This window comes from Myotis yumanensis, unplaced genomic scaffold, assembly GCF_028538775.1.
Source record: "Myotis yumanensis isolate MYYU_CA2020_CCGP unplaced genomic scaffold, mMyoYum1.0.hap1 SCAF_4, whole genome shotgun sequence".
NCBI lineage: Eukaryota > Metazoa > Chordata > Mammalia > Chiroptera > Vespertilionidae > Myotis > Myotis yumanensis.
This window is the reverse complement of record NW_027223755.1, coordinates 58,102,041-58,116,577: the sequence shown is the minus strand read 5'-3', so window position 1 is coordinate 58,116,577 and position 14,537 is coordinate 58,102,041. Positions and strand designations below refer to the sequence as shown.

Genomic DNA, 14,537 nt, shown 5'->3' with positions numbered 1-14,537 from the left:
GAAGTAATAGTGTTTGAAAAACATTCCTCAAGTCTAAGCCATCTTAACTGAGCCTAGTGCCTATAGTTAGAAGAAATAAAAACATCTTATTTTAGGAGGAGAGGGAGCCTTTTTATCACCATTTTCTCTTCTCTAGGTTAAAGGCTACACTGGATATGTCCATCATATGCTACCAAATCATGGCGATTTGAGATGTATTAGCACTGATTCTAGAAGTAGCTTCTTGGGTAGGCAATCAGCCATGTGTGAAATGAAGATAGCAAGACTTGAAAAGTCTCTCTAGAACTTGATAGCGTGATGAATTAATATGTAGTGAAGTACTCTAATGTCTAATAAAATGGGGACCTTATATGTAAATAACAGTAGTGTATTGAAAAAATATAATATAGCCGTATAGTATCCAGTAACATCTGAGACCTGTTTTGAGATTTTATAATCAGTAATTAGATCTGAGGAAGTGGGTTCCTTAACACTGTACAGTCTTATGAAGCATAACAACTTTGTAATGTAGCCCTGAGTAACTAGCAAAAAGAAAATATGTATGTTTTATTACGTTCCTTATTGGAATAAACATTTAATTTAGGGAAAGAAAAATTTTGAGATCTTAATATAGTTTTTAAAACATCATTGTTTAAAATATACTAATTTGGGATATATTAGTCTATCTTTAGAAGGGGAGAGAGAATGGATCCTTTGAAAACCTAATCATGTCATTCCTTGGCTCCACATTTTCGTATATCACTCACAAGAAAAGCTAAAGTCCTGTAATGGCCTACAGAATCTGGCTCCAATCACTTCTCCTCCACCCCACCTTCACCCCTTTACCTGCTGGACTCCTACTGTTCTCCAACTATCTCATTCTACCCCAGCTACTGTTCCCCAACATGCCGGGCTCTCTCCCTTACCTCCTTCAGGTCTAATTTAAAACTGCATTGTGTTCGGCCCCTTCTCCAACACACACACTTTCCAGCCTGCTCTTGCTTTATCTCCCCCCCCCCCCCAACTTATCACAATGAAATGTACTATATAGTTTTTACTTATTATCTGTCTCTTATTAGAATGCAAGCACCATAAGGTTAGGGGTATTTGTCAGTTTTTAAGCATGCTTGTACCTCCAGAGGCACCCAGGAAATATATTTCCACGAATGAATGAATAAATTGTAACCACTACCGTATAATGGTGTTCAGTTCTTCAATGTGCTTTTAAAAATTTATCCACAGGTAGAAATCACATATCTGCTTTTAAAATTTCTTAATTTCTTTTCTTCCAGTTTGGGGGAAGTAAAATAAAAAAAAGGCGGCTCTGTTGTGATGGGGAGCAAGCAGGTAGGAATTTCCTTGTTTAGGGAGATGACGGGTAAAAGTCTCACCATGGTGGTCACGGAATCCACAGTATTGTACTGTTATGGGTTCACTCAGCGAGATAGACCACCGACTCAGAATTTAAATTTAAGAGCCTTTATTAAGCTGGCCAGCTGACTACAGTTACAGCACCCTGCCGAAGCAGAGGCTGAACTGCAGTGCTGACTGCAAGAGTTACATTTTATTATTAAATTCTGTGGAGGCCCAGAGAAAAATGTGTCTTTCAAATTCTGGGCCCCCCAATATGGAGGAAACTCTCTTTATTTATACTTTTTCCAGTCCTTTGTCTCCCAAATTTGGAATGAGACTTCCGGGCCTTCTGAGAAAGAAGGCCTGCATGCTGGGAAGGGGCCATGAGACCATATCTCAAGGCCTGGCCTGATGTCAGTACCTTCCTATCTATGTGTTTTAGGAACAGACAGCACAGCATGACCCGTCTGGCCAAAGCACCAGATATGCAGCCCAATACAGTACCCGTGGCCGCTAGATTCTTCGAGTCCAGACCCAGCCTGGTGGGGTAAGCGGCTAAGGAAGAAAGCCACAGACTATTTTCTTGAATGATCTCCTGATGCAACTGTGTTTACACTTCCCTGCCAGCACCCAGGGGGAGCTTTACTGTCACCAGACTCCTACGACCTCTACTGGGTTCCTAGCCCCGTGGCTCCGGGAGGGAGAAGGGCGGACGGACGGGCGGACATACACCCTTCCCCTCCCGCCCCGCCCCGCGCCTCCTCACCTGGCGGCGGCCGCCTCCCGCACGCCCGCGCCGCACCCGGCTGGTTCCAGCGGCCGCAGGTGAGCCTCGGCGGGGCGCCACCTCCTCCGCCAGGAGGCGCGCGCCGCAGAGGGTCCCGGCGGCTGCGCGGCGAGAGCGGGAGGAAGCCAGGGCGGCGGTATCCCCCCGCACGGGGGCGTGCCACCTGCCCAGGGGAGGAGCCAGAGCGGGACCTGGTGGGTTTTTTTTTTTTTTTCCAGCTCAGACGCCCAGGAGCGGGGAGAACCCGTCCGGACCATGAAGCGCGGCGGAGGCATTGAGAACCCGGCTTTCCTCAGCTCCAGCCCCCACTCCCAGCGCCGCGTCTCCGCCGCGCCCGCCAATACCAAGACGGAGACTTCGCGGCCACCCGAGCCGCCGGAGCCCCCCAAGTCACGGGAGCCCCCCAAGTCACGGGAGCCCCCTCCGCCTGCGGCTGCTGCCCCGGACTCGGGAGCGCGGTCCGGGCCCGAGTCGCGGTCGGAGTCTGAGGGGCCCTGCGGGTGGGGCAGCTTCAGACCCCGGTGCCTCCAGCTCTGCAACACGCCCCAGGGGTTCCTGGTGCACTACTGCCTCTTGGCCCTCACGCAGGGTAAGGTGTGGCGCCCGCTGCGGGGGGCGTGGGCCGGGCGCGGGGCCTGGGGTGCGGGCGCGGGGGTGCGGGGGGCGGGCAGGTGCGCCGGGCGAGGCGGCCCCGGCAGCGGACTCGCAGGAGCGTCCACCCACCGTCCCCAGCTCGGCTCACACTTCCACATTTTAGCTTCTCTGTTGTCGCTCAGATGTTTAAAACTTTGCGCACAGCATCGGCTCCTCGGCGTCCTGCCTCAGTTTAGCAGACTCGATCCCTCCAGGGGAGATGGACATTCTCCGAGCCTCCCTGTGGGGAGGGGCTGCCCTGGGGGATTTCTTCTACATGACAAAAGTGTGCATTCTTCTAACCCTCCAATTGCAGGGTTTTTTTTTTTTTTTCTTTTTACAGTTTCTGGAACGGGAGGATTAATTAGGAAATTTGCAGGTGAGGGTAGGGTGGTTCTCAGAGGAGGAGCTTGTTGAATATGTATAGTCTCGGTTGGATATTAAGTTTTAATATTTTGTGACTATAAGGGTAGTCCAGTTAGCAAAGGTTTCAGGCGTTGTTGAAGGGTGAGGTCTTCCCAGCAGAGTGAGGCAGCCTCCGTTTTGTGGAAGCGTTTCGTTCGCGTTCCCTTGGGAACGTAAAGGTAAAGCCCAGGCTTCCCCCCGGAGTTTGCCGTCTCAGGTGGGTGGGGAGGAGTGAGCCTCGGGGTGGAGGAGAGTGGCTCCCTGGAAGGGAGCATAGAGAAGGCAGAGGCTGCGGGTGGTGCCTCTCCTGCAGGGGATGAAAGCAATGGGAGATGACACCCACACGAACATGCCACAGTGAGGACAGGGAGGCATGGCGGTGGAGCATGTGAAAGGACAGGCTGAAGGTTAATTAGAATTTAACGGTGTTTTCATATATTTTTTTTGTCACTTAAGTCGTAGTTTTAAAATATTATGTGAAGGAGGCAAGCAAGGATTGATCGAAACAAGTGTCTAAGAAACTTTGGTGGAGGGGTTGGAAATCCTCTTTTCTAAGATTAACAAGAATAAATATAAACATACTTGCTCCCCTGTTTCAAAGGAACATAATGTCCCTTGCTTTGCACAAGTTAGGTGCTAAGTATTGGTTGATTGTAAGTGGGACTAACTTCAGCTCTTCTACTAAAGGTATTTCCCTTTCCACCTTTCTTGTCCCCACCAAAGTTCACCTTCTTTCAGTATCTTTATCCTGGTCAATTTCTTGATCTCAGTTGTCCAAAACCTTGAGGATATTTTTTTCATTGATTTTTTTTTTAGAGAGAGTGGAAGGGAAGGAGGGAGGGAGAGGGAGAGAGAGAGAAACATAATGTGAGAGAGACACATAGATTGATTGCCTCCTGTACATGCCAGGGGCCGAAATCGAACCAGCAACCCAGGTACGTGCCCTTGACTGGGAATGAACCTGAGATCTTTCAGTGCGAAGCCAATGCTCTAACCACTGAACCCACCAGCCAGCGCGGTTTTTGTCTTCTTGAAGGAAAGATTTCAATCAAGAAACAAAGTGTAGAAAAAAACCAAGCAAGAATTTATTGATCACAGCAAAAATTTACTTAGATCAGTGAAACAAGGGCACAGAAGAAGCAACAGGAGAGCCTCAGCTGGGCTGCTTTGGCTCACTGGTGAAGCAGAATTTTTGGACTGGAACCCGGATTCTTTGTCTGCTGGGGTCGAAGAAGGAATCCACAGACAGAAAGTAGCATAGCAGAGGTGGAGATTTGTTAAAGAACAAGTATAGACTCCCACGTGGGGACAGGGAAGGAGTCCCACAGAACTGACCCCCACGTGGGGAGGGGGGAAAGGGTCCCACTGAGTTCCTTTTTCTTCAGCTTATAAAGGCTGCAGATCTTGGTGCTTTGATAGCCCCTCTGATTGGTCACTATTCCAGACTGGTTACTATAGTAACTCCTGGGCTCAAAGGTCCAACCTCATATGGTCCCTCCTTTCTTAGTGGTTTCCTATACCCTTTGGGCTTTCTTCTCCTTCTGGATGAAGGGCTTCCTTCTCTTTATTTTGTAAATAGAGACCTTTTGCTGTTCCCAGCTCCCCCATTTTATGGAAATGTACTTGTTGCAGCTTTTCAGCTTCCATATTCAATGGAAATATACCTTCTGCTACTCTGCAGCCCTGTGCTCCTTCTATGGTCCTCTTAGTTTCTAAAATTTCCTAAAACCTGTCTTTTTCACCCCCCAACATTCCTGTTTCACTGGGAAGTCAGAGAAAAGGGGGCCTTGGAGACAAGTTCTGGGGGTTAGCTCAGGATGAGCTGCTGCTGCCTTTGCTCCCCTAGTTGCAAGTCTTTTTGGGTCCCTTAGAGTTTAGGTCTTTAGGAGATAAGTGCCTGTGGGGAAAGGACAGGGGGAGGGGAATGGCCTGGGAGAGACCCCTGAGACCTTCCTTTTCAGGGGTTTTAAAGGCCGGGCATTTAGGGGAGGTCTTAGGGGAGCATCAATAGAATATTCATCAGCTTAATGCTGATGTACCAAAATGAGATTTATTCTCTTAATTTCTCTGTCCTTGTTAGTGGTTGGCAAAAGGCACTGATTGGATTTCTGTTATCTGTCTCCCTGAGTAGGTTGATTTAAGCCATAAACCATTTAGTCTTAAGTATCCTTGGTTTAGGGAAGATAGGATTTACTATGTGGCTGTAAACTGCTGTGCAGCTATCTCAGTTTCCCTATTATGCTTGTTCTGGAATTTTCCTAGCTTCTTATTCTATAACAGTTGGACATAAGTAAAAAAATTCTTGTGTTTTATCTTAAAATGTATTCTAAAATTTCTATATTATTCCAGATGACATAATTTTACATTTAATATAACACTTTAAAAATTATTATAAAATATAATTGTCATTCTTAAAACGTGTTTATCCTGGAGCTACATCTACCCAGAGGTCCCCACTTTATTACCATGTTTCTCAAACATGATCCTTGGGAAGACCATTTCCATTGTATATGAATACGTGTTTAATTGCAGGAGAACCCCAAAACTTATCAAGTGAGTTTACTTAACCCAACATTTCTCAGAGATAAACAAGATTTCTCTTAGAACTTAATTTCCTAACGTACTTCCTAACTTCAAGCATAATATGCAGTATTTCGTAGAATTTTTTTTTTTTTAATAAAGCAGAGCTTTTGGAATTTCTGTAGCATAAAATTCACATTCGGATTCATAGGCTTAACGTGCCATACTTCCATAAGAGTTTACAAATGAACTTTTTCAGAAAAGTTCTACCATAAAGGCAAAGAGTTCAAATGACTGACTTTTGATCAGTATGGCAAATATGTTGGGAAGCTGATATTTAGATGAGGAAATTTTCATATTCTTTATTTTACATTGACATTTTAGTAATTGTAATTTATAGACTGGCATACAAGTATATTAGAACTTTTAGAAACTTGTTATCAATTTTCTTGATAAAGAAAAATTTAAAATTACAAATATTATGACTTCTGTATACTTTTTCTATTAATAAATAAATGAAAACAATTCATGATATTCTTTTAAGTAAAAGGGGTAACTAATTAAACACTTTGTAATTTGGTCTGATGCCTTTTCTTTCCAATTTTTAGTAATGTATAAACTAAATTTAATCGATATTTGGACAGGATATTTTTGTCATCAATCAAAATTGGATTTTCAGCTTTTACTTCTTTACATTATATGCCTCTATCATAGATATAATAAACAGATGAAGTGTAAGATGTTTTTTTTCTTTTACTTTACCTATGATTTAGAATACCAGTGGTTGAAATAATGCTCTTAATTTATGTTCACTTTTAAAAATATATTTTTATTGAATTCAGAGAGGAAGGTAGAGGGAGATATAGAAACATCAATGATGAGAATCATTGATCGTCCACCTCCTGCACGCCCCCTACTGGGGAATCGAACCCACAACCCGTGCATGTGCCCTTGACCCGAATTGAATCTGGGAACCCTTCAGTTCGCAGGCTGACGCTCTATCCACTGAGCCAAACTGGCTAGAGCAATTTATGTTTACCTTTGATCCAGGACTTTTAACTTTAATATCTTCAAGAGCATTAGAAGGAAAAAGAGGCTTGAGAGCTCAATTTCAACTTTCAAAAACTTAAGTCAAGGATCTCTTGTGATAGATAAATACGTTTAAGGACTGAATAACTTGGGAAGTGTTTGAGCATTACTCAGATGACCTCCGGAATCAGCTGTACTTTTTGTACTCTTCTAAGTTAGGGCGGTGAAAGTATGGTACAAGTGGAAACTGGCAAACTGGTCTCTTGAGACTTTACCAGTCTGACTTTTTGATTGTCATTTAAAGAAAAATGAAGTTAGCTACAATTTAGGATGTGGTAAGCATCAATTTTATTTAACACTTGAAAATTCCCAGTGTACAATTTAAGAGCAAACTGATTTTATAAGCAGGCATGTTTAGGGTTGCCTGCCTTTGAAACCTTGAGTCTTTTAAAATTGGTACATTTAAAAATATCAAAAATAACAAACAACCAAACTTTAGTACATTGTGCTAATAATCATAATCTATATGGTAAAGTTGTAATAATGCCATATATTTTTTTTTCTCTTTTAGGTGTTGTGGTAAATGGCCTAGTAAATATTAGTATTTCCACTATTGAGAAGCGCTATGAAATGAAGAGTTCCCTGACCGGCCTGATATCATCAAGCTATGATATTGCATTCTGTTTGTTGTCTTTATTTGTTTCATATGTTGGCGAAAGAGGACACAAACCAAGATGGCTTGCATTTGCATCTTTTATGATAGGACTGGGAGCACTTGTATTTTCATTGCCAAAATTTTTTAGTGGAAAATACCAGTTGGGGTCACCTTTTGAAGGTAAGTTTCTGTTGTGTTTTTGTTTATTTTACTTTAAGAAGTAGTATGAAACTAGGCCATTAACTATATGTTGCACCTCACTTGTACAGGTAAGTAGGGTAAGGTCTCTTCCACTGCTCACTGCTTTGTCGTGATGGGAATTGTGTGAAGTAGATTACAGAGACAGATTGTGCATCAGACACCACTTCAGTGGTTCCAAACTTTTAGTCCTCTGATACTCATTCCCATATTATACACAGTCCTCAGAAAACGATGACCTATTTTTCTTTGAGGTTGTGACGTCATTGGAGTTTTAAGATCTATAGTTTTTCCCTTTGCGGTTTTATTTGCTGTGCTTACAGCTCTGTACTCAGACTTGTTTATTCCTGATTTGAGATAAAAAGAGGTGAAATTTATAGAACTTAAGCATTTCCCAAGAACTGAAGGATTTAAGAGTCCCTGGAGGAGGAAGAGAAAGTGTTTTTCATGAACTCATTATCTGGGACTGTTTTCTAGCTGTTGGAGGGACTCTCATTCTTAGGTCCCCTTGTGTGGGGGCAGTGCAGACTTGATTGTACAAAATATGTTTTATCAATGTACTATTCACCTGCAAATAAAATTGGTAATAAACACTTCCACACAAAAAAAAGAGTCCCCAGAGGCACAGAATTTCAGGAGTTATATAATGTGCTGTTCAAGTTAGATGAAAAAGCATTATTCAGGGTCTCAAAAAAGAGATTTGATTATTTGTTTTTTCTTTTTTTTTTCTCTGAAAGAATAACTTTTAATGAAAAAACAATTATGGTATTGACAGAGGAATGTACTAGTGAAAGTAGATGTTAACATTTCTATTGTCCTTCCTGGCATCTTAATAGTAACATAGAATAAAATCAGAGGGCTACCAAATCAGAAGCTTTCAGGGCCTGGGTAAGTGAAGAAAAGGCTTAGAGTAAAAAGACAGGAGAAGTGGGAGCTGCTGCAATATAGGCATTATTTTTTAGATTGTTATGTTTGTGAGAATTAATATTAAAAATTAAATATTAAAGTGTTAACATTTCCTAAGACCAAATTCCCAATTATAGACTGACTAGAGGCCCAGTGCACAGATTCATGCACATTGAAAGGAAATTAATTAGAAGGTGGCCGGCGGGGCGGGACTGGGCTAGACTGACTGGACACACCCTGGAGCCAATGTCCAGCAGTCCCTCCCCGGCCTGGGGCGGCACTGGGGTTCAAAGGGCTTCTGCAGAGTCTAGTGCATTATCTAAGATTGGACAAGATTTCATAAAGCTGACAACATAATTTCACTGGGGTAGTTTTAGAAACAAGGTATATAGGCTTTAGTATGACACCTTTGAAATCTTTAACAGTAAGGGAAAATCTAAATTTTAGTCTGTCACACAAGAAACGATACTGATTCTATGATGGTAAAAATATTACAATGTTTATAGCATGTAGGAAGTAACCTTTGTCCTGAATCCAATCTCTCACTCTTGTAGTTATCAGATGCCCTACTTGTTCATGTAGGACACAAACTTTGATAACAAACCTCTTATTCTCTAAACCATAATCACCTATTCCAGTACAAAAGCCTGATCTGTCCTCAGCAATCTTCTTAGCTTCGTCTCTTGCCACATGCACCCAGAATTGCAGTCTATCTGAATAATTTATATTTCCCACAGGGAAATGATCACAAGTTAAGGCATGGGCCAGAGATGAAGCCAAGAAGATTGCTGAAGCCAGATCATAAACTTTTAGTACATTGTTGTATACTGTGTAAGTTTTCACCAATATCTTACTGATATTTTTTCTTATTTTAGCTGAAGTAGGTTAGATAAAGGTATTGGCCAATCTGTAAAATTTTTACTCTAAGACTCTTAATTTAAATAATAACTTATCTGTGGCAAATGAAAGCAAGAACTCAGGTTGCTCTTATGTTAGTCTGTCATCCATGTAATAAATATTGGTATGAACTATATGTTGCTGGGAAAATAGCAGTGAAATAGTTGATGCCATCTGGATGTTATGTACTAATGTGAAGAAATAGAAAATTAAATAAGTAAACAAGATAAAGATTGAGGTGAATGTATGAATGGAACAGATAATATGAAGTAGTAGTGTACAAAAGGAAAAATATGTGGCAAAGGAAAGGCTATTTTGATAATAACTGGAAATGAGGAACCAGCCTTGAAAGAAGCTAACCAGCCTGGCTGGCATGGCTCAGTGGTTGAACGTCAACCTATGAACTATGAGATCACGGTTTGATTCATGGTCAGGGCATATGCCCAGGTTGCAGACTTAATCCCCAGTATGGGGTGTGCAGGTGGCAGCCAATCAATGATTCTCTCTCATCATTGATGTTTCTTATTTCTCTCTCCCTTCCTCTATGCCAGTGGTTCTCAACCTTCCTAATGCCGCGTCCCTTTAATACAGTTCCTCATGTTGTGGTGACCCCCAATTTCATTGTTACAAATTGAACATAATTAAAGCATAGTGATTAATCACAAAACAATATGTAATTATATATGTGTTTTCTGATGGTCTTAGGCAACCCCTGTGAAAGGGTCGTTTGACCCCCAAAGAGGTCGTGACCCACAGGTTGAGAACCGCTGCTCTATGCAATCAACAAAAATATATATTTTAAAAAAATATGCTTTCCAGGATGGGGAAAAATATGATCAAGGGCCCTGGAGCAGGAAAGAGTGTGGCAGGTTTTATGACTGTCAGTTTTGTCTAGCATGATTAAAACAAGGGAGAACATGGCATGAGATGAGCTTGGACAGGCAGGTAGAGGCATGGGTTTTCCTTTAAGTGCAATGGAAAGTGTGAGAGAGAGAGTATTACACAGGGAAGTGCATGGTCTTATTTAAAATGATCATTTTGGCTTCTGTGGTTCTGAAGGGTAAGATTAAGTGCGAAGAAATCACTCCGGTGGATTTTACAATAGTCAAGGTGAGACACAGGTGGTTGGAACTGGGTTGGTAGCAGAAGAGATCTAGGGGAGTGACTGATTTTCAATGTATTCTAAAGGAAAAAGAGATTGGACTTTCTAGTGGATTGATTGTGAAGGAAGAAGGAAGAATGACTCTTTGATATTTGCCTTGACCAACTGGGGGCCCTTTGGTAGAATGTGGAACATTAGGTAGAACAGCATATTATGTAGCTGGAGTTGTAATATATATCTGTGAACACATATGTTTATGTAAATGTGCAAGTCATTCTTTAGTCTCTATTCCTAGAAGTGCAAATACTGGATTTGAAGGGCTTTCTCATTCTAATTTTTCATAATGTCACATTGACTTTTAGGAAGGAATATAGCATCTACTCTCCCATAGTCAATATGAAAATGCCCAGCTGCTATTTTGAGGCTTTACTTTATTTTTCCCTGAAAAATTTCTTTAATGGAAATATCATTATGGTATGTATGTGCAGGTGTTGACACTGTAACAGATACCAAACTCAGGACTGAAGTTGCATTATATATTTAAAGGAACTCAGACATTTAGGAACATAAGAAAGGTTAGAAATCATAAATCCCTTTTTTTGCAGTGTAGAACCTTAGATAAGAGGTGAAGTGACTTAAAAGTGGTTTCATAGATGGTCAATAACAGCCAAAACTAATACTAATTTTTATACTTTGTTAAATGTTTTCTAAATTGTTATTCATAGTAGGTTTTTAAAAATATATATATTTTATTGATTTTTTACAGAGAGGAAGGGAGAGGGCTAGAGAGTTAGAAACATCGATCAGCTGCCTCCTGTACACCCCCCACTGGGGATGTGCCTGCAGCCAAGGTACATGCCCTTGACCAAACTCGAACCTGGGACCCTTGAGTCCGCAGGCCAATGCTCTATCCACTGAGCCAAACTGGTCAGGGCGGTAGTAGGTTTTTTTTTTTTTTTTTTTTTTAACTATATTGAGTAATTTAGATATTTTTATGATTTAAACCATTTCTTCCCCAATTACAAATAGCCAGTTATAATTGTCTGTACTTTATTGTTATTTTTAAAATCTTCACCCTGGGATATGCTTTTATTGATTTTAGAGAGAGGAAGTTGAGAGAGATAGAGACATAGGCAGACAGACATAAGAGAGAGAGACAGAGAAAGAGAGAAAAACATCTATTGGATCAGTCCTGCAGCCTTCTGGTGTACAGATGATGCTCCAACTACCTGAACCACCTGGGCAGAGCTGGTCTGTGCTTCCTTTAAAACATAATTGTCTGCTCAAGTGAATTAATCTGTTTTTGCAAAAATGGGATCTTATCACCAAAATCTGAATTACTCAGTGTAGAAGAAAACTGAAGATTGATGTGGGAATAGGAAACAAATTAGTTGGAAACTTCCTGTGGGTAAATTAGAAGCCAGGGAATGTACATCTGCTTTGGTAACATAACATAAATAGTCTAAAGAGCATAACATTAAGAAATTATTTTATTAATTAAATCATACATGTAACTTAATTTGAAAGTGTCATTGAAAGAATTAACATATTCCCTGTGTGCTTTTTGTGGCCGTTGTATTTGAATAACCAAAAGTCAGGCCTCAGTTTGGGTGAGATAATTTCTGTAAGAAGAGATTAAAGTAATGTAATATAGTTGGTAAGTAGAAGAAAACAAAATGTGAAGTATGATACTCATTGAAATTTCCACAGGTGTGAGAACACAAAAGGAGGTTAGGACTTAGCAAAAGGTAGAAAAGTGTGTTTGGAAGCAGTTTGAATTTTCTATTTTGTAAAAAAATAAATGTAAGTACTTTTGGAAAATATTTTATTTATTTATTTGTCACCCAAGGACATGCTTTTTATTTATTCTAGAGAGATAGGAAGGGAGAGGGGAGAAGAGAGATAAAACATTGATGTGAGAGTGAAACATCGATTGGTTACCTCCTGCACAGGCCCCCATTGCACTGCAACCTAGGTATGTACCCTGACCATCAAACCTTGGACATTTTGGCGGATGGGGACACACTCTAACCAACGGAACCACACGGACCAGGGTGGGAAAGTATTTTTTAAGGGGCGCTTTTATGGAGATATAAGGGTGAGAAGTGATTATCTTACTTTGAAGGGAGATAAAAATATTTATTAAAGGTAAGTTTTGATGGTTGCTGTTGGATACAAAAAAGGGGAAGGATTAAAATTAAGAGATATAAATGCTTCTAAGAGCTAATTTTTGCATATGTTAACCTGAAAAACAAAATGGTGTTAGAAAAAATTTTCAAGTAAATCCTTTTGACACTTTTGATGTATTTTAACATAACAATAACATAATGTAACATATTTTAATAAAACTGAAATATTTAAAAAATGTAATAAATCAATCTTTATTATATTACATTTTCTTTTTATCCAAACACTGCTTAATTCCTTTTGGATGAGCGTTAACTTAATCTTGTTAAGCAAAATAATCTTTTCTCTGAGACTGGGCAGGAGGTCATTAGTCATTAGTATATACTTAGGAATTAAAGAGAATAATTACTAAATCCAGTAAAGCTCTTTATCTTTATTGACCAATACTTGGATAACTTTTCCTAAGTTGTGTTCTTTTCTTTTTTCTCTTTTCCATCCCCTTCTCTTAAAAAAAGGTAGCTCTCAACACTTTTTTGCTTTAGCACTGAATTTCTAATGTAGATTGATATTTCAGGGAGAATTTTGCAACAAAGGACTTTGGTTATGCAAGGTGACTACTTAATAAAGTTAAACTAGGAAAATGATCAGACCAGAACTCAACATTGTACTTAATTTTTAGTTACTGTTTTGTCTTTTATCTTGTACTCTTTTTTAAAAAATTGTTTTGTTGCTTAAAGTATTACAAAGAGTATTACATATGTCTCATTCCCCCTCCCCCCCCCCCCCCCCCCCCGCCCTTAACAATCCCCCGGCCTCCCCTCCTCCCCAGTGTCTTATGTCCATTGGTTATGATTATATGCATGCATACAAGTCCTTTGGGTGATCTCTTACCCCCCCACCCCGCCCCTCAATCCTCCCCAGCTTTCCCGCTGTAGTTTGACAGTCTGTTCGAGGCAGCTCTGCCTCTGTATCTATTTTTGTTCATAAGTTTATAATGGTCTTTATTATCCATGAGTGAGTGAGATCATGTGGTGTTTTTCCTTCATTGACTGGTTTATTTCACTTAGCATAATGCTCTCCAGTTCCATCCATGCCATTGCAAATGGTAAGAGCTCCTTCTTTTTTACAGCAGCATAGTATTCCATCGTGTAGATGTACCAGTTTTCTAATCCATTCATCTGATGGGCACTTAGGCTGTTTCCAGATCTTAGCTATGGTAAATTGTGCTGCTATGAACATATGGGTGCACATATCCTTTCTGATTGGTGTTTCTGGTTTTTTGGGATATATTCCTAGAAGTGGGATCACAGGGTCGAATGGGAGTTCCATTTTTAACTTTTTGAGGAAACCCCATACTGTCTTCCATAGTGGCTGCACCAGTCTGCATTCCCACCAGCAGTGCACGAGTGTTCCTTTTTCTCCACATCCTCTCCAGCACTTGTCGTTTGTGGATTTGTTGATGATGGCCATTCTGACAGGTGTGAGATGGTACCTCATTGTTGTTTTGATTTGCATCTCTTGGATGATTAGTGACTTTGAGCAAGTTTTCATATGTCTCTTGGCTTTCTGAATGTCCTCTTTTGAAAGGTGTCTATTTAGGTCATTTGCCCATTTTTTGATTGGATTGTTTATCTTCCTTTTGTTAAGTTGTATGAGTTCCCTATAAATTTTGGAGATTAGGCCCTTATCAGATATAACATTGGCAAATATGTTCTCCCGTGCAGTGGGCTTTCTTGTTGTTTTGTTGATTGTTTCTTTTGCTGTGCAGAAGCTTTATATTTTGATGTAGTCCCATTTGTTTATTTTCTCTTTATTTTCCAGTGCCCTAGGAGCTGTATCAGTGAAGAAATTGCTTCGGCATATGTCTGAGATTTTGTTGCCTTTGGATTCTCCTAGAATTTTTATGGCTTCCCGTTGTACATTTAAGTCCTTTATCCATTTTGAGT

At 40.5% G+C, this 14,537-nt stretch overlaps 1 protein-coding gene across 1 annotated transcript in view; it reads left to right on the top strand.

Annotated features, from left to right (window-relative positions):
* Nucleotides 1–2,363: 2,363 nt before the first annotated feature.
* Nucleotides 2,364–14,537, top strand: part of SLCO4C1 (solute carrier organic anion transporter family member 4C1) — a 70,480-nt gene continuing 58,306 nt past the window's right edge. The window contains exons 1-2 of the mRNA XM_070412388.1: nt 2,364–2,708; nt 7,278–7,541. Of these exons, the coding sequence (XP_070268489.1) occupies nt 2,375–2,708; nt 7,278–7,541 (598 nt within the window). The 5' untranslated portion in view covers nt 2,364–2,374. The remainder of the gene's footprint in view (nt 2,709–7,277; nt 7,542–14,537) is intronic.